This window comes from Ursus arctos, unplaced genomic scaffold (assembly GCF_023065955.2).
Source record: "Ursus arctos isolate Adak ecotype North America unplaced genomic scaffold, UrsArc2.0 scaffold_29, whole genome shotgun sequence".
Taxonomy (NCBI): Eukaryota; Metazoa; Chordata; class Mammalia; order Carnivora; family Ursidae; genus Ursus; species Ursus arctos.
In genome coordinates, this window is record NW_026622974.1 from 36,033,387 (window position 1) to 36,058,117 (window position 24,731).

Sequence of the window (24,731 nt, forward strand, 5' to 3'; positions counted from 1 at the left end):
TTTATTCTCTGTAGACTCTGAATATTCATGCAGGTATAGGTGATGGGGCTGAAGTTCTAAGCAGAGTCTTTGACATACTCTCTCCCTTCATTTATCAGTTATTGAAAGTCAGTTATGTACCAGGCACTGGGTTAAGTCCTAGGGGGCAGCAACAAAAGAAGACATGGTGTCTGATTTCAAAAACATTCCAGTCTAGCGGAGAGGTAAAAAGGAAACGATGGCCACTTGGTGTGAAGTATAGGCAGCCCTATTGAGGACCTCTCCCTGACCTAGTGGATGGGACCTCTCTGATGCCTTTGCCTTCTGAGCTTCTGAATGTGGTCAAGAGCTGGTAAAGTATCTGTGCAGTTGAGGATGAATTAACAGGTTTTACACTTGCCTTTCTCCGTTTGTGCAGGATGGAGATGTCTGCCCAGGGATTAATCTCTAACAGAACGTCCCAGCAATCTGCACCTAATTCTGATTATACCTGGGAATATGAATATTATGAGATTGGACCAGTTTCTTTTGAAGGACTGAAGGCTCATAAATGTAAGTCTTATACAATTTTCGTTGTAAACATAATGTATTTGTCTTAACCTGTGAAATCCCCAGTGATGAATTTTCCTGAACATTCTGTCTTTTTACACAACTCTATTCTGTAACCCCCAAGTCCCAGAAAACACCCCCTTCCTAACATAGGCTGATTGCTCAGGGATGGTATTACATGAGTGACAAAAAACTTGAAAGATTTCCTTAGTGGGGGACCCTGAATCAATGTCATTCTCAAATTGAGACTCTTTTTAAAGTATTAATGATTCCAGCTCTCCCAAAGTGTGTAAGCATTTTGACCATCAAAAACATGTACAAAAGTAAAGTTTGAAACTATTATTTGAAGAACCTTCTTTTGTAACACATGGTCAACAGCAACCTTTCAGCCCTGCTGGTTTCTAGTGGGGCAATTAGAGGACAGTGGTACTGTTAGGAGTTAGTTGGACTGTTGGGTGGTCAGGGTCAGGGTCCCCAACAATGAAATGAAAATATGGAGTTGGGATAGCTAAGATAAAACAGCACTGACATTCTGTTTTGCCGCTTAACAGGACCACACTAGCCTTCTGCTTTGCAGCCTTTGCAGAAATGACTTCTGCAAAATGTCCTCAAATAAGACAAGTAACCACAAAACATTTGTCAGTTTCACAGGCAAGGTGCAGTTAAGACATAAGCCCCCAGATGTCAGAAAAAAAAAAAAAAAGAAAAAAAAACCCATTAGCACGTAGACATTAGCGTAATAGGTAGACAGATACTTAACCAAAGCCCTGATTGGCATGACTCAGCACACCCTGAGTGCTTAAAATAGTTCTGCAAGAGAGCTCATAAAAACCCCTAAGCTTAGAAATTCCAAGGGCAACACTCCTGGGCCCCCTCCCTCTCTGGGAGCTTTATGTTATTGCTCAATAAACTTTGCTTTGCTGCCCGCCACTCTTCATCTGGTCTGCCTCTTTATTCTTTGAAGGGGCATGACCAAGAATGGGGGGTGGAGGGTGCCTGGTGGCGCAGTCGTTAAGCATCTGCCTTCGCCTCAGGGCGTGATCCCAGAGTTCTGGGATCAAGCCCCACATCAGGCTCCTCTGCTGGGAGCCTGCTTCTTCCTCTCCCACTCCCCCTGCTTGTGTTCCCTCTCTCGCTGGCTGTCTCTCTCTCTGTCAAATAAACAAATAAAATCATAAAAAAAAAAAAAAGAAAAAGAATGGGGGGGCGCTAAAGGCAGAGAAAATCCTACAATGATACTCTGGCTGGTCCCCAACACCCTGGTCTCCACTAGTGAGCCTGCAAAGGGCTTCAGAGTTACTCATTTACTGGATCAAGGGCTTTCTATATTTGTTCCTTAAAAAGGCATTAACTAAACCATCTATCCTTTATCCCTCAAGTGTATAGTAATAATTAAATGCTTTTCTCCTTCATTTATTGATATCTGCTCAGAATTTCTTTGTGAAATTTTTTAAAGCACATGAAATCCATTAGGACGTGCTGTCATTGATTACCTGATGGAAGGCTGTTGCTGTGAGGGTGGGAAATCATCCTCCTTCATTTACTTTAATTCCTTAATCTTTTGTTTTTCTGGGGCAGTCTTTAGGTAAGGACACTTGCTTGTTAAGAATTTTAGTGGAAAGCAAAATGACTGGGAAATTGCCATATATTTCCCTACAATATGCACTTTTACAGCTCGGTGACACAAATTTTATTTTTCTATCAGCTTTCTCCTATCTCCTTCCCTTAGTTCAAGGGGCAAAGAAGACAGGTCTGCTGCTATTACATTGGTTGCTACATCTCTAGAGACAATTGAAAATCTTTTTGAGCATATTACATTCTAGAAATGATTATGGCTGACAACGATTCCTGCAAAATGTAGGCAGAAGTGTGACACGTGACACATTCGCTTTGCCCGCTATACTGTTCCTAAGGAGTGCGTTTGCTAGCTGTAGCGTTTACTTCTTCACATCAGAGAAAACCAAAATGCCCGGGCGAGTCCTTACTGTTCAGATGCAAGAGATCTGGCCAAAGTAGAGGTCCTTAGCTTCTGGAAACTGACACTATATGAGACACATAGAAAAGAATAAGAAACAAACAAAAAACACAGATATTCAGGAAAATAGAAAAGATTAAGCCAACTATTGTCTGTGTATTTTCGTATAGTCTCTTCCATTTTGAAATGCTGTGATTCTGACGTTCGCGTGTGTCTCCTTGTACTGCAGAGCAGAATTCAAAGCAAGTTAGGTGTAGGTTCAGAAAAATCGAGCAAGATATTTCAGGGGGAAGCATTTATTGAGACGAGGATAACAGTTATCTTCATTTGCTTTACCTGTAACAGATCATTCATGGCAATAGTAGTTCCATCTTAATTAGACCAAGTTCTTCTGCCTGCTGAAATAAAGAGTCCTACCTTCAAAGGGTCTTTCATCTGAGAAACAATCTCTGGTGGTTATTGTAAATTCTCCTTTTGCTCTCAGTTTTTCATCTGGTATTAAACCTTATAATGTACCAGAAGTAGACATATATCTGACACATATATATGGCACCAGCAGAATAGACATTCACTCATTCATCTTTCTTTCAGCAAATATTTACTGAGCACCAGTCATGTGCGGTACTATTTTAAGAACTGGAGATACAACAGGGAACAAAAGAGGCAAAAGTACCCCAGCTCATAGATCTTGCCTTCTAGTGGGAGAGATAGACAATAAATAAGTTCAGTAAACAAACCATGCCATATAGTGATAGAAAAATAAAATAGGGAAAGGAGATGTGGAGTTCAGAGGTAAAATTATACATAGAGTGGCTATGGAAGGCCTTACTGAGAAGGAGAAATTTGAGAAAAGACTTGAAGGAAGTGAGAGATTGAGTTGTAAGATATCTTGGGAAGAGCATTCCAGAAAATGCTCCATGGCAAGAATGAAATGGAACCTGCAAGGAACAATGAGGACACCAGCATGGTGCCAGGGGAGTGAATGAGGCAGGACAGCAAGAGAAGAAATCAGGGAATAGAGAAGTGGAAAAAGGTAATAGGGCCTTTGAGGTCATGCTAAGGACTTTGGCTTTTTCTCTGAGATGTCATTTGGAGAAAAGGAATAACATTTGGTTTAGGTTTCAGTAAGACCTCTCTGCAGGTGGGGAAGGGAGGGGATGAGATTGGAAGCAGAAGACCAGTCAGGGGGGCTATCTCAATAGTCCAGGCAGCTGATGATGGTGGCTTGGCCATGGGGAGGGGCAGTGGAGTGGTGAGAGGTGCATAAATTTTGGATAGTTCTTAAAGATAGATCTGATAGGATTCATAAATAGGTTGGTCATAGGGCATAATAGAAAGGGAAAAGCCAAGGATAATTGGAAGATTTGTGATCTCATTGGCCAAATGAATTGCCATGAACTGAGATGAGGAAGACTATGGGGGAAGCCAGGACATCAAGAGCTCGCTTTGGACTTGTTAAAGTGAGACCCGTCAGACATCCAATAGGACATAGCAGGAGAGGTGTGCTGTGAAGGTGTGAATTTGAGAGTCACAGCATATAAATAATATTCAAAGTTAGAGGCTTGGTGAATGAGTATAGACAGAAAACTGAAGAGGTACAAGAACTGAGCCCTGGCACAAGCCAGCATTTAAAAGTTGATGATGTTGGGAGGAAAACAGCAAAGGAGCTAAATGGAATGTACAGAAAGGTTGGAGGAAAACAGGGCAATTGTGTTTCCTGGAAGCCAAATAAAGAAAGAGCTTCCAGGATGAGGCAGCAGTCTGTGTCAAGTGCTGCTATTAAGTCAAGTAAGTTGAGGACTGTGACTTGACTGTCGGATTTACAATGTAGAAGTTATTGGCAATGATGTGAAAGCAGTCTTAGGGAGTGCGTGGGAGTAAAAGACTCAATGGAATATGGTTCAAGAAAAAAATGAGAACTGGAAATAATGCGTATAGACAGATCTCTCAAGAATTTTGCTATAAAGGGAAAGAGAACTAGGACATTTTGGAAGACCTTGGCTAGGTGAGACAAGATGTTCTCAGAGAAGCAGAAGCAAAGCCTGTGAGTCAATACGTGGGCACGTTTACATTTTAGCAGGACCGTTTGAGCTGCTGTATTGAGGAAAGACTGAAGGAGCACCCTCTTATTCTGAGCCATCGTGGAGGCCGTATCCCATGCTTTTTTTCACATGCCAACTTGCAAATAATGCCAGCCACACACACGGATGAGTTAGCAAGAAGCCCGATCATCAGCATGAGAAGCAGAGCTAGAGCTTGCGAAGGCTTGGAGTATGACGTGTCATCGGAAGCACAGTCAAAGCAAGTTCTGCAACAGCACTGTTGGCTCCGCGCCAGGAATTCATACCACAAAACTGACCCTAATGCATTAGAAACCAGAAGCGCTGTGAGGACACTCTGGCTCTCATATCCTGAATTCTCTCTTTCAGTTAAGTATTAATCCTTGTTTTTCATACAACCCCAAGATGGAAAGGTCACAACTGATTCTTAGGAGGTGGGAAGGAGGGGACTGGGATGGGGTAGTTGGCCCTAGTCTGACCCTAGAGTGGAAAAGATAATCATGGAGAAATAGGATCACACCAGTGAAAGCCCTGCCATCATCAGCTTTCTGCTCTGTTCCATCCCATTCGTTAATGGTCAGGTTGAGGGGAGTTATTTTATTATGACACATTCCATTTAGGATTCCCCTTGGCAATGTGCTCGACCTCTTTACTGTGATGATCTCTAAATAGTTCAGTTTCTAGATGGGACAGAAGTGGCTGCTGGGCTCTGTTAGAAACACTGTTGGAAGGTTTCTGTTGGTTTCCTTAACCACCTGGCCTCATCGGAGCTTCACTCTCTATAAACCTTCATTTTGAATCCTTCTCAGGGAAGGGGGCCTTGGAGAGGGCCAGGGGCTCTTCTTTCCCTATTCGACTGCCACGCCCATGTCCATGAAACTTGGTATATAAATAAAACTGCAAGAGAGTTTGGATATTCCTGGGATGAGATGGGGGGATCTCTGATATTCCTTGAAAGGCACTCGGTAAGAAAGTGCCCTAGGGCCAGGCCATGTGGCAGAGGATGAGGTAGAGGAAAATTAATGGAAATAATTATAGGAAGCAAAATTCTGTTTGAAGAGGACTGTGAATAAACAGAGCCACTGAAAGCATATTGTGATAGGAAATGTAGATGCCATGTTATCAAGGAAGAGTCTGGAAACGCTGTTGGATCACTGGCATTCTCAAGTTCTAACCACAGCCCCGCTTCTCCCTAGTCTGCTCCCTTATGACTTCAGGGGTGGGCTGGGACCTTCTCACGCCCCACATGGTTGCTGCTTTTTGATCAGCTCCCTGGGGTGCTAGAAAGGCAGAGAGAAGGAACTAGGCTGGGTTAAAGGCACCTGTTTTCCATCTCTGTCTACCCTGAGCTAGAGAAGGGTAGGACCGCAACGATGGCTGGAGCAATGTGAATCAACACAATTAGGTTAAATTCTCAACTGAGAACTTCAGTGTAAGTCTTGGGTGCACTGTTAGCATTTGCCTTTGCTCTGCAGGCCGTGGATGACGTCAAGCATGCCGCACCGTCACTCTCAGTACAGTGGGGCTTCACAGGTGGTGCCCCCACAACTGAGATGTTACTGCTGCGTGCTGGGTGTGTACATGTGTTTGTTATTCATCCTCCTGTCCGTTTGATTCTTCATTTCCACTATATTGTAAGGCAAAGTCTACAATTTCTATTTCTTTGCATTCTTTTTTTCTTTTTTAAAAGATTTTATTTGTTTATTTGACAGAGAGAGAGACAGCCAGCGAGAGAGGGAACACAAGCAGGGGGAGTGGGAGAGGAAGTAGCAGGCTCCCAGCGAAGCAGGGAGCCCAACTCAGGGCTTGATCCCAGGACCCTGGGAATATGTCCTGGGCCGAAGGCAGACACCTAACGACTGAGCCACAGGTGCCCCTGTTTTGTTAGTTTTTTTTTTTTTAAGATTTTATTTGTTTATTTGACAGAGAGAGAGACAGCCAGTGAGAGAGGGAACACAAGCAGGGGGAGTGGGAGAGGAAGAAACAGGCTCCCAGTGGAGCCGGGAGACAGATGCAGGGCTTGATCCCAGGACCCCGGGATCACGCCCTGAGACGAAGGCAGGTGCTTAACGACTGAGCCACCCAGACTCCCCTTTCTTTGGCATTCTTAATCCAAGGAAAGATATGTTAGTTTTGTGTCCAGAGTGCTGAATAAACATTGTTGAATAAAAATTAACTTCTGGGCAATCCTATATGTAGAATGATATATGAATTATTCAGAGTAAATTGCTAATCTGATTTCTTTAGAAAAAGGGCAATATATAATTAGAATGATACTTTCCATTTAAACACATTTAATGTATAAGTGCTAATCATTTTTTTAAAAAAAAATTTCTAAGCATCCTCCCTGCAATCTCAAGTAGGTAAACTTCTTAGAATAGATCAGAAGTATAAAATATTTTTAGCCATTCTGACTGGTGTGAGGTAGTATTTCATTGGCGAGGATGCAGAGAAAGGGTATCCCTCTTACACTGTTCGTGGGAATGCAAGCGGGTTCAGCCACTCTGGAAGACAGTATGGAGCTTCCTCAAGAAGTTAAAAATAGAACTACCTTACGACCCAGCAATTGCACTATAGGTATTTACCCAAAGGATACAAACGTAGTGATCTGAAGGGGCACCTGCACCCCAATATTCATAGCAGCAATGTCCACAATAGCCAAACTATGGAAAGAGCCCAGATGTCCATCAACAGATGAATGGATAAAGAAGACGTGGTATATATACAATGGGATATTACTCAGCCATCAAAAAAAAAAAAAAGAAATCTTACCATTTGCAATGACATGGATGGAACTAGAGGGTATTAGACTAAGCGAAATAACTCAATCAGAGAAAGACAATTATCGTGTATGATGTCACTCATATGTGGAATTTAAGAAACAAAACAGAGGATTATAGGGGAAGGGAGGGAAAAATAAGGGACGATGAAATCAGAGAGGGAGACAAACCGTAAGAGATTCTTAACCATAGGAAACAAACAGGGTTGTTGGAGGGGAGTTGGGAGGGGGGATGGGGTAACTTGGTGATGAGCATTAAGGAGGGCACTTGATGAAATGAGCAGTGGGTGTTACATGCAACAGATGAATCACTAAACTCTACCTCTGAAACTAATAATACACTATATGTTAATTGAATTTAATTTTTTTAAAAAAGTAAAAAAAAAAAAGAAAGAATATGTAAAATAATTCAACATTAGTGCCTCCCCCAGATTTGAGACCTTATAATGTATGTGCCAGTTTGTGTAGACAATCCAGTCTCATCCTTACCTGAAGGACATACACTGTGACTATTACCCAAGACAGGATCAAGGAAGGGCCCATGTAGAGAAGCATAAATGCGTCATGGGGTTCAAAGGAGGGAGAAAACACATCAGTTGGGGAAGTTAGTCCAGGCCTTGTGAGGGAGATGGTGTAGAATGGGCTTTGAAGGATGGCTAGACTTTCATTAGGTCTATGTTGGGGTAAGTTGTTCCAGCCAGGTGAGGGTAACAGCCCCTGAAAAGGTGTGGATTTAAGGAAGTTATGGCTAAGAGTTAAAGTAAATACAGGGACACAGTGTTCGCTTGTTAATTGGAAACATGGGTTTTAAAGTACAGGTAAACTGGGAGAAACTGATAATTTTAACTGTAATAACTGGCAAATATGGGGTACATTTTTCTCAGATGCCAGACATTGTAGAAAGTGCTTTACATATGGAATCTCTTGTAATGTGGAAAAGGTTGGGCCTATTTTTGCCACAGAGTTTTTTGTTTGTTTGCTTTGTTTTGTTTTTGCTTTGCTGAAGAATTTTTTATAAAGGAGCAATATTAACAGAGTTGTTACAAAGTAGGTTTGCACAGAGATGAGACAGAGGGAAAGGTAGGAGACTGGGAGAATACTCAGGAGGTCATTCGTATGTTCTCCTCAAGAAGTAATGAGGGCTTGAGTTATTCCAGCATGAATATAAGTGAAAATACCAAATTCGGTTGGTTTGAATAAGAATTCATTTTTTTAAAATTAAGTAGGCTCCACGCCCAGTGTGGGGCTTGAATTCACGACTTTGACATCAAGAGTCGCGTACTCTACCGACCGAACCAGCTAGGCAACGCCAGAATTTATTTTAAATTTCGTATTGCAGGCTCTGCTAAAAGGGGTATTTTCTAACTCAGGACACTTCAGTGGAATATTAAGGACATAGATGGTCTATCTTCTGTCCTAAGTTCCTTCATTAAGATATGGAAACCAAGAATCAATAAGGCCAAGCCTCTCCATGTTATCTGAGACAGAAACCTGGAGGCTTGCAGGCTCTTCCCTCTGCCTCATTCCCCACATCTTATCTATCCCCAGTTGGCTAATGGGTCAATATTGTCTTATCAGATTGTTGACTTTCTTCTCTTATTTCGCATAACAAAAGCTCAGATTCCTTGAATGTTCAAGTTTTAAGCTGCTATGAAATACTAATCCCAGTGTTAACTGTTTACAGATTCCATTGTGATTGGATTTTGGGTTGGTCTCGCTGTGTTCGTGGTTTTCATGTTTTTTGTGCTGACTTTGCTGACCAAGACAGGAGCGCCACACCAAGAGTAAGTTTGGGTCTTTCCTAAATACCTTTTAAGCCCCATGGGTAACTAAATAAACAGACATACTATTCAGGGCTGGGGTTGCTTCCAGTGGTGGAAAAAAGGGTCTGGTTATGGATTTACTGCCTGGACCCAGTTGCCTTGGGATCCTCCTGGTGCTTTCCCTCTTGTCTCTGGGGCTTGTTTTCAAGAGGACCCTTGTGAACCGAGGTTTCACACTGATTAGGCCTGATTTTTATTTTGAAATGTTTATTAACTAGGATGTATTTTCTCCTTACTCCCAAAAGAATTTAGATGACTCAAGACCAAAAACAGTGGGGGGGAAAAAGACCGTAGCAAAATGGGATGAAAACCAGTTTTAAAAAACATTTCAAGGAGCAGAGAAATAGTTATAAGTGGGTACTTGGTTGAATTAATTATTGACAATAAACAGTGAGTTCAACACCGAGCTTCCTTGAAGCTAGGATACAAAGAGAAACACCAGGGATTACATAATTCTCGGGATAGGATAACGAACATTTGTGTTGGGCTTTGGATTTATGGAGGAAATTATTACATGGCACTTAAAGAACACTGAGTAACATCAGAAGGTATTTGCTCAGTTGGGGATTGCAAAAACTCAGGAATGTTTTAGAGGATTTTTATTATCCCAATTCTTCAAACAAAGCAAAAAATAACATGATGTGGGATATCTTTTTAGTCAGTCCCAGCCCGCGGAGGTAGCACACTCCAGCTTCGGTCATTGGAAGAGCTTTTGATGAAGGGGCTATCCAGGAGCTTGTGGTCAGGTGAGAGGACAGCCCGACGGGACAGTGCAGGACCCCCGGGCTAGCACCACCGAGGAGCAGGTGCCACCCCAGATCTGAAGGGGACCCAGGAGTCCTGTGGAAAGGGTGGCAAAAGGAGCTATGACGTTGGGTTGAAGGACACAGCTAGCCGGATGAGACCTCTCAGGGAGGGAGCCTCAAAATAAGTACCAACTCCTTATTTTCCTTCCTCCTTCCACCTCTCACCATTGCTCACCAGTGGCTGACCACAGTGGCACAGCCAGCAGCCAGTCGCCATCAGAGGTCAGTTTTCTAGGGCACAGAGCACACAGCAGCATGCGGAATGACGAAGAGTGACCCGGGAGAGTGAATGGAAGAAATGTAGCACAAATCCTACCATTTTACGTCTGGTTGCTCTCTTAGTCCTCACAGCCTGGCGGCAGGATGCCCAGTGTTGAATCTCGTCACATCTCTCCAGCGGCTGTTCGGTCTTCAGCCTGCACTTGCACTCTACCAAGTGCCTGGTAAAGACAGCGGTTCTACTCTTCCCTCAGCTATTTTCAGACATCAAGATGTAGAAAAAAAATTAAACATGTTTTAAATGAAAGGAAAATAACATTTTATTGAAGCCTATGAAGACATCTGGTTGAGAATCTCTTTAACAGCCACTAAAAAGCCACTAAAAAGATAGGGACCTTCCCTTTCTTCTGTGGTCCTCACAAAAATCTGCGCATGCCTTTGCTTCTCTTATACTGGTCCAGGGAATGTGAAGATACCGTGTGGGTTGCAACAGGAGTTAAGAAAAGCTGAGGACAAACTCAGATTAGGGAAGATTCATACAGTGGTCAGTGAACAACAACACTTATCTTCCTTTTCTTCAAAGAATACAGGTGGATTTTCATAGGACTGTTGGGATTATTTACTTGATACAGGATGCAGGGGATCTTCATGGTTGACAACACCCCACCCCCAAATAAAACATGACTTCACGTAACGATTCATTTTACGCAACTTGTCGAGGCCATGAAACTCGGATATTTGATCAAATATTATTCTAAGTGTTTCTGTGTTTATTTTTTCAATGAGATTAACATTTAAATCAGTAGACTCTGAGTAAAGCAGATCATGTTCTGTAACATGAATGGGTTTCATCCAATCACTGGAAGGTCTTCCTTGAAAGAGAATGACATCTCTCAAGCAGAAAGGAATTCTTAGAAGATCACACTGCAACTCTTCCCTGGGGTTCCAGCCTGCCATCTTACCTGGCAGATTTTGGACTTGCTAGCCAAAGTCCATGGACCAACAGCTTAAAATAAATCTCTCTCTCTCTCTCTCAGTAATTAGACACACCACACACACACACACACACACACACACACACTCCTGTGGTTTTTGTTTCCCTGGAGCCCTGACTGATACATTTCCTTAATATGTCATGGTGACCCTGGATAGCTGAGACTTGCATTTCCAATCTTTCAATTGGCAGTTCAGTCCTATTGCTAGATGGTTCTGAATAATCTCAATGAAAGAACAGCGGTTATTGTAACTCTATGCTTTTAATGAGGTTAAGGAGAAAGTCTAACCTGTTTTTGACTTCAATAAAATAATGGATCAGCCCTCAGGGCCACATTTTAAATGCTTTTTTGAGTCTGAGGCAGCATAAGATATGGCGTTTGGTTGCACTATATCATAATAGGCAACTGAAAGAAACAGACACGAGGCAAACTCCCTAAGTGGATCAGCTAAAAAAGCTTTTGGATCTTAGTACAGTTGACATTTACTTGGCAGAAAGTTTCTCTAAAAGAGACATTATTTTTCCCACTCAGTCAACTTTAATATAAAACAACCAATTTAAGCTTCCCCGTGTGATAATTAGGCATGGAGGAAAGAATGATAAATCATTGAGAATAATAAGAGCTTTTTTTTTTTAATATTTACCATATGTTAGGGTCTACTCATCACTTTATATGTATAATCTCACCAAGTCCTCACGGGAAGATGAAGTAAACCCTGTAAGCGTTCCAACTTAACAGATGAGAAAAATGAATCACTTGTCTGAGGTCTCACAGGTAAAAACAACTGTTGGTCTGAGCCTCAAAACTAAAGCCTCTTTGACCCTGAAGCTCCTATTATTAACCCACTATATGAAATGATCTCATATGGGTAATTTTTAATCTCTTCCTTCTCCTGAACTAGATACTAGCGTGCAATCGCGTTCATTTCCTTCTGTCACATCTTGGACCACGCGTGGGCTCTGGAGTCAAACATTTCCAGATTGACTTACTGAGCCCTTGAGCTGGAACCTTAACTTCCCTTTGCTTGAGATTCCTCATTTGTAAAAATAAAATAGTATCTGCCTCCTGGGATTCTTGTAAAGGTTCCGTGAGCTGATGCCTGTAGAATGGCTGGCACAGGCTGGATTCACAGTGGTACTCAGCGAAGGTTAGTCCATCCCTGGCGTGCTGGTGGTCGTCCTGCTGAGAGCTGGGGGACTAGGTAAACAGGAGGAGGGAGAAGAACAAGAAACCCATGCTCCCATGGGACAGCCAGGCCCCGAGCATTCACATTGTATCTGCACTTGGGAGTATTTTGTCCCAGCCTCCTCTTGGGTGTGTCTCTCAGGCAAATGGTGGGATGATTTTAGAAAGGAGGCTAAGTAGAGAGTCTTGGTGATGGGCCGGAAGAACTGACGTGTCTGAATTCTGACTGCTTTATGTATCAGGCTCTCTGGGTGGTTTGTCACAAAGAACAGTTATTCGTCAAGTAAGATATCAGGCAGCATCCTTTTGGAATAGAACTCCGACACTGGTTAAGATCCCTGATCAAGTCTGCAAGTTCAGAATGGACTAGTGCTAAGTCTACTGCCTGATTCTTTTTCTCCGTGGAATTATTTCAGGGCAGGATGTGCATCTCTTTGAAAGTAGTAAGACACAAGGATGGCACATATGACAACCTGTGCCTCTCCTCCTTGTGCCCGTGCCCACAACAGACGTCACTAATCAACTGTGCTATCTACCTTCAGAGACTTGACTTGGCCTCAGAATTGTTTCCAAAACATCACTTTGGGGGCACTTGGGTGGCTCAGTTGGTTAAGCATCTGACTCTTGATTTTGGCTGAGCTCATGATCTCAGGATCCTGAGATCAAGCCCTAAGGGGCTTTGTACTCAGCGGGGAGTCTGTTCCAAATATCTTTCTCTCCCTCTGCCTCTCCCCTACTGCGCTCACATGTGGGCTCATGCGTGTTCTTGCTCAAAATAAATAAATAAATCTTTAAAAAACAAGACAAAACACCACTTCAGGAAGCCATCAGGACTCAATCACAGTTTACCCAAGAGAGAATATGTATTTGCCATCCCTGGCTGGACCTTCATTTAACAGTGTTGGATGGTAGGAGTTGAGATCCATTCACTACACAGAGCCAATGGCATTGCAATAAAATGGGCAAGTTGTTTCCCTGAAGATTTCAAATTGGGATATTAGTGTAAGAACTTCAATTCTGGAGTCATTGACTTCCCAATGGCTTTTGTGAAGTGGGAATGTATAATAATCAGACTAGGTTATGAGAAGGTAACAAACAGCTCCTCAAATCTCAGCATGACACAACAGACGTTTATTTCTTAATCAAGCTACATGTTTGCCGAGGGTCAGCACCGGGTGGACAGAAGCTTCTCGACTTGTATCTGCACTGTCTCCAACACTCAGCCTCCTGGGTTACTATAACAGGGAAGAGCATCTGTGGAGATCTCACACCTGACCTTCTGTTCTTCAGCCAGGAGGTGGCACACATCCCTTCCTCTCACAGCTCATTGGCCAGAACTAGCCACACCCACAGAGTGCCCAGGCTGAGAAGGGTAATCTGGGGGCCCAGAAGAAGAGGACCAGGTACTGGTGAGCACTAGTAAAGTATATCACAGAGGAAAAAAGACCATTATAAAGCTGACATCACATTTCTTAAAAGCTTTTAGGCCCAAGAAACAGCTTTAATGGGGATTATTTTTCTTATGGAATATTTGCTGTTGTGTGTGTGGGGAGAAAACCTCCTCTTACCTGGATCCTTTATGGACGATGAAGATAGAAAGAAGCATTTCCTCCTGCTTTCTCAGCTAAGGAGCCATTTACTCTGTGTGCTGTCTTGTTAAAGCTTTATAGCCCCATTATCATAAATCTGCCAGAGAGACAGTAATGGAAAAGGCTTGGATCACATTTTTATGTTGAATATTTTGGACTTCCTAAAAAAACTATCAAACCCCAGGTATCATATGCCTCAAATACCCACCTTTTGTAGCCTTTGCTAAGTGCACCTTGTCCAAGCGGGGGTATTCTTCATTTAGGAGTGAGTGCAGAATTGCTTGTGACCTTATAAAAATGGAAATTACATTTTACCTTGAATTGCAATTTACCCAAATATGGCACTCGCTAAAGGATGGGTACAGTGCACCTAAAAGCTAATAGCAAGAAAATGTCAGTGCTCAATAATGACCAAGGCCACCAGAACTAGCTGGCAAAGTGCAGACATAGTGTGTATTCCCGAGGAAGCCCTGACATTTCAAGAGGTCTACCACTATCAACAGGAAGAAAATCTGACTATGTCATGTATCAGATTCAATTACTTTTAATTTCCCATCAGTTAAGTGGTGGTTACTGAGTGCACAGCTGTGGCTTGCCCAGGACCGTGCCAAGGGTTGTTCTAATGTAGTGACCTCTTTCTTGCCCCAGATAGACTGACATCTTCCTAGCAAGTGAGAGCTAGCAACTAAAGCCAAGAAAAGGCACGTCCACACCCAGACAGAAGGGTTGGGTTGGCACCTCTAGGGCTTGTTACATGAGACAAAGCTTTCAGCACAGGCTATAGTTCCATAAATATTAGTGGTTATTATTGTTTTCTCGTTAGTTGTTAATCACAGAGATTTCACTCTTAGAAGGTCTTTGTTTAGCTTAACACATCGGTAAAAGACCACTGGGAATGACATCTAGAAGTACGGACTGCCCACCGCTTTTCATGAGCCCGTCAAACCTGAAGACAGTCGTGGGCATGCTAAGACTTAGCAGAACAGCTAACACTTCATTCGTAAAAAATTGTAATAAATCTGAAAAAATCCCTAGAGGAATAACTTGGAGCATTACAGGTGTTTTCCTTCTCCAGGTGGAGGTGAGAAGTTCTGTCCACCTGACCTATCTTTTGGGTCACGGAGGAAGGGGCACAGTGCTTACCACTGGGGGTGACTGTGTTTTTCATGGGACCAGGGCTTTGGACCACCCGCAGATGCAGCTGCTTGGTATACTCATTGAGGGTCTAATGACTGCAAGACCCTTTGGGAGCTGCAGAGATGAACAAAGTACAGCACGGCAGTGCAGAGGAGAAGGGCTGTGGGTAAATAGCTCTGCCCCGAGGCAGGAAGAGATGCATCTTGTCAGGGAAGTACAGTAGGAGAGAAGGGACAGATTCCTTCCCATTGGGAGATCAGAGAGTCTCCCTAGAGACAGTGACGTTTGCGAAGAAGGTATTTGACTTTGACAGAAGGACGGGTGACAGGCCCATTAGTCAGGAAGAACAGCACAAGCAAAGCACAGAGAGGGACAGACCTGAGTGCATCTGGGGACAGTCAGGTGCCGCGTGGCGGGACCGTGGGGTTAGCAAGGGGACTGGTGGGAGAGCACACCAGAAAGACCGGGTGGTGCAAGGGTGGGGAGCCTGAGCTGTCAGGCAGAGCGTCTGGGGAGTCGGTGAAAGTTCGTGAGCAGGGGAGTGTCATAGGAGTACTGCCAGTCAGCGCAGGTGCCAGAGGACTGGGTGTTAGAGGCTCTCTGTTCAGGTAGAGAATTCCCCAGGGACCGAGAATACATGACACATCCCATGGAGAGAAGGAAAAAACCAAGAATCAGGACAGTCTGAACAGTCTTTTTATTCTGGCTGGTGGAGTTCAGTAAGGTTGCAACGAATAGGCTAAGTCCCAACTGCATTTCTTACAAGATGAAAATGAGGAATAACAAACATTTAAAGCAAATAAATAAAACATGATTTCAAGGTTCAGTTTCCTCTCAAAATAAATTATTGTAATTTTTAAGAAGTTAAGATGACATAGGAGACCTTCTCTTGAACATACTAGCGAGATCATCAACTTCATGACGATAAGATCGGGAATAGGTGGAATGGAACAACAACGATTAAAAATGCTGTAATTACTGGTGATTCTAAATTTTCTGACAGATTGCTCGGTCTGCTCAGGCTGCTATGGCAGAGTACCATAGACCAGAAGGCTTATAAATGACAGAAATCTGTTTCTTACAGTGTGTGGAGGCTGGGAAGTTCAAGAGCAAGGTACTGGCATATTCGGTATCTGGTTCCTATGGCAGACTTTTCACTGTGTCCTCACGTGAAGGAAGGAGCGGGGACCTTCTGGGGCCTCTTTATCCCATTCATTAAGGTTAAGTCTCCTTTTCCGAAGGCCCCACCTCCTAACACCATCACACGAAGGAGTAGATTTCAACATGTCAATTTTGGAGGGACACAGACATTCAGCCTACAGCACAAATATTCTTCAGTATTCCCTCTTTTCCTTGTGATAACTTATGACATGGTATTAATTACTAGTCTAGTAAACATCTCAAAGTGTCTCATTCTTTCAGTGTTTCAGTTTTTGAAACATATGGCTTCTGGCTTTAACTATAATTTTAATCAAGGTAGAATTTAAGATGTTGGAGCCTTGTAGTTTTTCGTTTTCCCAGGTGTAACCAAAGCCGTAGGAGAAAAGTTGACTTTAAACTCTCTTAACTGGTCTAATAGGTGCCAGAGAGCATTGTTTTTCCCTGTGCCAGCTGAATTTGAGAGGATGACAAAGTCAGAACTAGCTCTCTTCTCTTTGGGAGCATAACAACCCATAGAGCAGTCCTCAGACCATCTACAGGCTGGAGAGACATCCTTAGCAACGTGGCACGTGTTACTTTCCTAAAAACAAAATTAAGACAACACCCAGCTGCAGACTCCCCTGCCTAATTAGTGAGAATCCTTTGATATTCACTGTGTTACATGCATAAGAATATTTTTGGGTGTGACTCATGAGGGCTAGGCTGCTTTAAAATATGGGTAACCGCTGAGGGGCAGTATTTTCACTGGCTTTCCTTGAAGCCGTCGTACCAATAAGTGGCAGGAAGTCTTCCTCATGGAACTTGAGCCCCTGCACCCTCCAAGCCTGGCCAGCTGTAGAAGTGCAAGATGCCCCTTTTTAGTAGCTTTATGCTATATGGGTTCCAAGGACCTATGTGGGAAGGCACTGTGGAAGACTGTGGACCAGAACTTGAGGATGTGGAGAGCCCGGTAGGGGGCAGAGGCAGGGTGTTTCCCTTCCCCAGTACTCGGTGCAGGGCAGATCTGGACGTGACTACTTCGTAGGACCTCCTGTATCTCTCACTCTAGAGTCCACACTCCGGATCTCTCTATGAATAGGCCATCTCTTATTAAGGCTCACTTGCTCTTAACGCAGCTGGGTATGCTGCCCTTGAATTAATTTCTGGCCCTGTAAGAACTATAGAGAGGCCTTCTGCCAAGGCAAAGGTTGATTTAGATTCAAGATCTCTTCATCATTCATTCATTTAAGAGAAATTTATTGAACAGCTATTATATGCCTGATACTTTGCTACGTGCCGGGAACATAAGCAAGAAACGCACGGTACCTGCCCCCGAGAGATCATAATATTAATGAGGCTGCCAGACAAGAAATCAGTGTAATACAGAGTGAGAAAACAGATGGAGAGAAGCACCCAGTCCTCAAGGAGAACTCAGATCTGGAGGAGTCTGGGAAGACTTCTAGCAGAAGGTGGCACCATACATAATTCATGAAGGGCCAAGAGGTGATAGGTAGGGGGGTTCCAGTTCCAATAATGGCAGAGTAGCTTTCTTTAAATTACCTTGCAGATAACCATTATAAAATTTAGACAAAATGTAAAGAATGACTAATGGCAGGCATTGGAGACGAAATATTGGCAGATAAAAATAGAAGGGCTTTTGGCTCTTGAAAGGAGGAAACTTCATTGATTTGTGTATATGGTTTTATGGCTTTCCACCTGAAGTCTTCCAATTACAAGCATGGTTTATTTTTCCATACACTAAGGTCTTCCATTTGCAGTGTCTTAAAATTTTCAGTATATAGGTCTTCCACATCCTTTGTTGTTTTTTTTCCCTAAGTATAGTCATACCTTCTAGATACTGCAGGTTTGTTTCCAGGCCACAGCAATAAAGCAAATATTGTAATAAAGTGAATCAGATGAGTTTTTTTTTTGTTTCACAGAGCATATTAAAGTTATGTTTACATTGTACTGTAGTCTGTTAAGTCTACAATAGCATTAAATAGCATTATGTCTAAAAATTAAATGTACATACTTTAATTTAAAAGTACTTTATCGCCAAAAAAATACTAATTGTCATCTGAGCTTTTACCAAGTCGTCTTTTTGCTGATGGAGGGTCTTGCTTCAGTGTTGATGGCAACTCTGACTGATCAGAGTGGTGGTTGCTGAAGGTGGGGGTGGCTGGGCAATTTCTTACAGTAAACATGAAGTTTGCCGCATCGATTGACTCTTCCTTTCACAAACAATTTCTCTGTAGCATTCATGCTGTTCACTAGCCTTTTACGTACAGTAGAACTTCTTTCAAAACTGGAGTCCCTCCTCTCAAACCCTGCTGCTGCTTTATCAACTAAGCTTATGTAATATTCTAAATCCTTTGTTGTCATTTCAACAATCTTTATAGCCTCTTTACCAGGAGTCGACGCCATCTCAAGAGTCCACTTTCTTTGCTCATCCATAAGAAACAGTTCCTCATCCTTTGAAGTTTGGATCACGGAATTGTAGTAATTCAGTACCATCTTCAGGCTCCACTTCTGTTACAGCTCTCTTGCTATTTCCACCACCTCTGCAGTCACTTCCTCCACTGAAGTCTTGAACCCTTCAAAGTCATGCATGAGGGTGGGAATCACCTTCTTCCAGACTCCTGTTCATGTTGATTTTTTTTTTTACCTCTTTTCATATATTATGAATGTTTTTAATGGCATCTAGAATGGCGAAGCCTTTCCAGGAGGTTTTTACTTGTCTTTGCCTAGATTCACCAGAGGAATCACTATCTGTCACAGCAATCGCCTTATGAAATGTATTTCTTAAAAAGTAAGACTTGAAAGTCAAAATTTCTCCTGATTCATGGGCTGCAGAATGATGTCATGTTAGCAGGCATGAAAATGACATGAATCTGGTTTTTGTACATCTCCATCAGAGCTCTTGGGTGACCAAGTACATTGTCAGTGAGCAGTAATATTTGGAAAGGAATCTTTATTTTGAGCAGTAGGTCTCAACAGTGAGCTTAAGATATTCAGATATGACATCCGTGTTGTAAACGGATGTGCTGTCACGTAGGCTTCGTTGTTCGTTTATAGAGCACAGACAGAGGAGGGTTAGCGTCATTCCTTAGCAACACAAGATTTCAGAGTGGTGCATTACCAGTGACTTCAATTTAGAGTCACCAGCTGTGTGCTAGCCCCTAACAAGAGAGTCAGCCTGTCCTTTGAAGCTTTGAAGCCAGGCATTGACTTCTCTTCTGTAGCTATTAAAGTCCTAGATGTCATCTTCTTCCAATAGAAGGCTGTTCCATCGACACTGAAAATCTGTTGTTTAGTGTAGCCGCCTGCACTGATGATGTTAGCTCGATCTGCTGGATAACTTGCTGCAGCTTCCGCATCAGCCCCTGCTGCTTCATCCTGCACACTGATGTTATGGAAATGGCTTTTTTCCCTTATATGTCATGAACCAACCTTTGCTAACTTCAGACTTTCCTTCTGCAGCCTCCTTACCTCTCTCAGTCTTCATAGAACGGGCCTTGCTCTGGATTAGACTTTGGCCGAAGGGAATGTTGTGGCTGGTTTGATCTTCTATCCAGGCCACTAAAACTTTCTCCGTATCATCATTAAAGCTGTTTCACTTTCTTATCATTGGTGTGTTCACTGAGGAAGGACTTTTAATTTCCTTCAAGAATGTTTCCTTTGCATTCACAACTTAGTTAACTGTTTGACATAAAAGGAATAGCTTTTGGTCTATCTTGGTTTTTGACATGCCTTCCTCAGCGTACTTAACCATTTTTAGCTTTTGATTAAAAGTGGCAGACGTGTAACTCTTCCTTTGCTTACACTCAGGGGCATTGTACGGTTATTAATTGGCAAAATTTCAGTATTGTTCTGTCTCAGGAAATAGGGAGGCCCCAGGAAAGGGAGAAATATAGGGAAGTCTGGTCAGTGAAGCAGTCGGGACACAACATTTATCAATTGAGTTTGCCATCCCGTGTGGGCGTAGTTCATGGTGCCCCAAAACCAATTTAGTAGAGTAACATTAAAGATCACTGATCACAGATCACCATAACAAAAATAATAATAATGAAAACATTTGAACTATTATGAGAATTATTGACATGTGACACAGAGACACAAAGTGAGCACATGCTGTTGGAAAAATGGGGCTGATAGACTTCCCAGACACCGGGTTGCCACAAACCTTCAATTTGTAAAAAACAGTATCTGTGAAGGGCAGTGAAGTGAAGGGCAATAAAATGAGGTATGCCTGTATTCTATTTTTTTGATGCTATTGTGAATGGAATTTTTTCTTACTGTCTGTTACTATGTCTAAGGTCAATTGAAAGGGAAGTCTTTTAAACAGCAGTGGTGTATCAACTGGATAAACATAAAAATGAACCTTGACCCCTATTTCAACTTGGATCATATGCCCATAGTAAAAGCTCCTAGAAGAGCTCTATCCAAGAGAACTTTTGTGATGTTATAACTCTTCTCTGTGATGTCCAATTAGGTAACCCTCGGACACATGTAGATATGAGCACTTGAAATGTGGGTAATATAATGGAGATACTGAATTTTAAATTTTACTTAACTTAAATTTAAATACCCACCTGTGGCTAGCAACTATTTTATTGGACAGCCTACTTCTAGAAAACAGCATGGGAGAATATTTTCATGAATTTAGCATAGGCAATTATTTCCTAGAGATAATATAAAAAGCACTAAATATAAAATAAAAAAATTGATAATTTGAACTTAACTGAAATTTAAAGCCTCTTCTCATCAAAAGACATCTTAAAAAATGAAAATACAAGTCACAGATCAGGAGAAAATGGACTTGTATTCAAAATGTGTTACAAGACTATCCCAAATCAGTAAGAAAAACAATCTGATTTTTAAAATGTGCAAAAGACTCATACAGACACTTCACAAAAGAAGGTAAACCAATAGCCAACAAGCACATGCAAAGATGCTCAACATTGCTAGATATCAGAGAAATGCACATTCAAATCCTGACAAGATGCCATTTCTCTCCCACTAGCATGACCAACATTGAAAAGACTGACAACACCAAATGTTGACAAGGATGTGGAGTAACTGGAACTCTCATACTTTGTGGTGAGGGTGTAAAATGGCCTGACCACTTTGGAAAACTGCAGTTTCTTAAAGAAAGTCAAGCACAGATTGATATGACCCAGTAATTCTACTCTTAGGTATTTACTGTAGAGCAATAAAAATGTATATCTACAAAGAAACTTACCCAGAATGTTCTTAGCAACTCTAATCACAACAGTGCCAAACTGTCAACAACCCAAATACCCTTTAATAGGAGAACAAATAAACGGTTGTAGTGTACTTATATGATGAAATTTCACTAAGCAAGAAGGACAAACTATTGTTACATGCAACAACATGGATGGATCTCAAAAAAACATTATACTGAGCAAAAGAATCCAGACACAACAGGCTATATGTTGTATGAATTTGTATGAATTTCAAAAACAGGCTAAATTAGCTTGTGGTGTTAAGAATCAAACATTACCTGTAGGAGGTGGAAATTGAAAGTTCAAGAATAGGCAAAGCTTATCAATAGAAATCGAAATCAAGGCAGTGTTACCTAAAGGGGGTAGAAATTGAATGGAAGGAAACTTTCTAGGAGATTATTCATTTGAGAGAGAGAGAGAGAGCATGTGTGCAGGGGGGAGAAGGTCAGAGGGAGAGGGAGAGAATCTCAAGCATACTCCACACTGAGTGCGGAGCCCAATGCAGGGCTCAATCTCAGGAACCTGGGATCATGACCAGAGCTGAAACCAAGAGTCAGACACTTACCCAACTGAGCCATCCAGGTGCCCTCCAAAATCATGATTTCTGCAGGCGAATGAGCTGGTGTGTAAGCAGTCTTTTCTTTTCCTTCTCTTTACAGCAATGCAGAATCTTCAGAGAAAAGATTCAGAATGAATAGCTTTGTGTCAGACTTTGGAAGACCACTGGAGCCAGATAAGGTGTTTTCTCGACAGGGCAATGAAGAATCTAGGTCTGTCTTTCATTGCTACATTAATGAAGTGGAACACTTGGATAGGGCTAAAGCATGTCAGCAGACCACAGTCCTTGACAGCAGTGTTCAACTCCAGGAAGCCATTAGAAGCAATGGGCAGCCAGAGGAGGAGCTCAACAGGCTCATGAAGTTTGACATCCCCAACTTTGTGAACACAGACCAGGACTCCTTTGGGGAGGTTGATCTTCTGATTTCAGAACCACCTGTTGTTCTAGAAAATAAGCCAGTTTCCCAGACCTCACACAAAGACCTGGATTGAGAAACTACTCTGTAAAGTGTCTTCCTGAAGATGTTGGGTCTGTCTTTGTAAAGCAAGAAATCTCCATTCACCAAAATTGTTGGTGTGGTTGGGTGGGAGGGTTATGAGTGACAGAGACAGAAAGAGAGAAGAGAGCCGCCTCAGAAAAGAGGTAAATAAGCTGAGTTTCTATGCCTTTCAACACAGTTCAGGCTTCTTGGGGAATAAAGTATTTACACAGTCTCATCTTCCTTGTTGAAAAATTTGGCCACATACTCAGTGTCAACGTTCTTGAGTGGGTGTTCGCATACTGCATTCTGGTCACTACCATGCTTTACCTTTAGCAAGTTGCTTCACCTCTGTGGGCTGCCGCATGGTTAACTGTACCATGAGGGGTCTGGAGTAGATGATTCATCCTGGCTCTAATATTTTGTGAATTTGTGACTTTGCATCCAGAAGAGGCTGGGATGTATAAAGCAGTATAAACTAGGGCATTGCCTCCTATCTCTTGTAGGATCCCCCATGTCTGTACCTTCCACTCGACCCTTAACCGAGCCCAGCTTTCATCAAAGGGCCAAGCATCTATGAGGATGTCAGAAGACTCATCGTAGTCACTGTGGCCAACATTTCTGTTGGTTGTACTGAAACAGATCTTCTGAGAACGTCCAGACACCCATGCTAAAACCTAGGGACAGCCTTGCCCCTCCTCCCCTAGAATAAGTACCAATCCATGGTATATTGCATGGCATTCCTGTCTCCAGAAATGTAGGGAAGATTGTCAGCTGAGTGAGGGCAGGTGTCTCTGTGTTGGTGTATGTATGTCTGGTCACATTTCTGTGTTGTTGGTTATTGGACAAGGAGAGTGCTGTTTGCCATGCTAGCTACTTGGCAGACGTGTGAGTGATGGTCATGTGACTGGTGTGTTGCTTTGAGCTGAGGTGGTAAACGGGTTGTAAATTCCCCACCAACAGATAGGCACGGTGGCCTGGTGCAACACGCAGTTAACTTCATGAAGGAATCCGATCTGCACGCTGGTTTTGGGAAAAGCTTGGTTTTGCGTACACGGTTGCATGCGCAGCCAGCTGCTCGTCTCTGGGTGGCATTTTCATTATGAATTTGTTCACCACCTGTCTTGCTTAAGCTAAGAAATAAATGCATTTGATTGCACAGGAATTTTCTCTGGTTCTTTGTTTTCACACATCCAAATTTTTCATTTCCTTTAAAAATTATTCCATGTTTCTAATGCTTCCTAATTTCTATCATCTCTAGGAGCCCAGTGGTCTGAGTCATGCACCAGATTTCATTTAGGAGTTATTCTGCCAAAAGAAATCCCTTTCCCATAATATTTTTTGAGGGAAATACTGTTCTTTAAGACTCTAACACTGAACAGTAGAACAAAGCATGGAATACTTCTTGTAATTAACACATCCTCGCAAATAGATACTTTCTATTAGCATTAAAGAATGCTGATTCTATTAACTTTTACTAATATGAATATTATTATTCGTAATGTAAATCACCAAATGTAAACCATGGGCTATTTCTTATTTCTTAAGCTTCAAAGCTATTTAAGTGGTATCTTATTTAGAAGTGAATTTACTAGAAGGCTGAAGAATATTCCTAGAAGTTGGAAAAATATCCATGACCATACCATCATTTTTAGCAACTGGATGTCAAGAACTATGAAGAGTCTAAGATTGTACCCCTCCTGCAAGCTACTGAGGTAGCCTGGCCTGGTGTTGTGGATGCTGGCAAAAGACACGAGATTCCTGGCTCAGAGACAAAGAACTTCACAGCAGCACAGCAGACTGCACGGGCTTCGTGTTCATGTCGGTCCCTGAATTTATTTCCTATTGCTATTATAGCTAAGTACCACAAACTTAGTGGCTTAAAGCAACCCTAGCTTATTCGCTTACAGTTCTAGAACACGTAAGTCTAAAATCAGTGCCAGTGGGCTAAAACCAGGGTATCATCACGCCGTGTTCCACCTGAAGGCTTTAGGGAAACATCCACTTCCTAGCTTTTTCCAGCTTTCAGAGGCTGCTGACACTTTGGCTTATGGCCTTGTATCACTGCATCCTCTGCTTCTACTTTATACCCCTGTCTCGGACCATCCTGCCTCTCTCCTATAAGGACCCTTATGATTGCATTAGATTACCCATGATACTCTCCCATCCTGAGATTCTTAATCATGTCTGCAAAATCCCTTTTGTCACATAA

At 42.3% G+C, this 24,731-nt stretch overlaps 1 protein-coding gene across 1 annotated transcript; it reads left to right on the forward strand.

Moving 5' to 3' along the window:
* The first annotated feature begins 404 nt into the window (after nt 1–404).
* Nucleotides 405–23,650, forward strand: MRAP2 (melanocortin 2 receptor accessory protein 2). Its single transcript, XM_026506937.4, has 3 exons — nt 405–531; nt 9,027–9,126; nt 22,142–23,650. Exons 1-3 carry the CDS (start codon nt 405–407, stop codon nt 22,530–22,532), a joined length of 618 nt encoding a protein of 205 aa, XP_026362722.3. The 3' UTR covers nt 22,533–23,650.
* The last annotated feature ends 1,081 nt before the right edge of the window (nt 23,651–24,731 follow it).

Coding starts and splice junctions, on each gene's coding strand:
- MRAP2 (XM_026506937.4), top strand. CDS start 405: ATGTCTGCCCAGGGATTAATCTCTAACAGAACGTCCCAGCAATCTGCA. Junction 532..9,026: donor AGGACTGAAGGCTCATAAAT/GTAAGTCTTATA, acceptor AACTGTTTACAG/ATTCCATTGTGATTGGATTT. Junction 9,127..22,141: donor ACAGGAGCGCCACACCAAGA/GTAAGTTTGGGT, acceptor TTCTCTTTACAG/CAATGCAGAATCTTCAGAGA.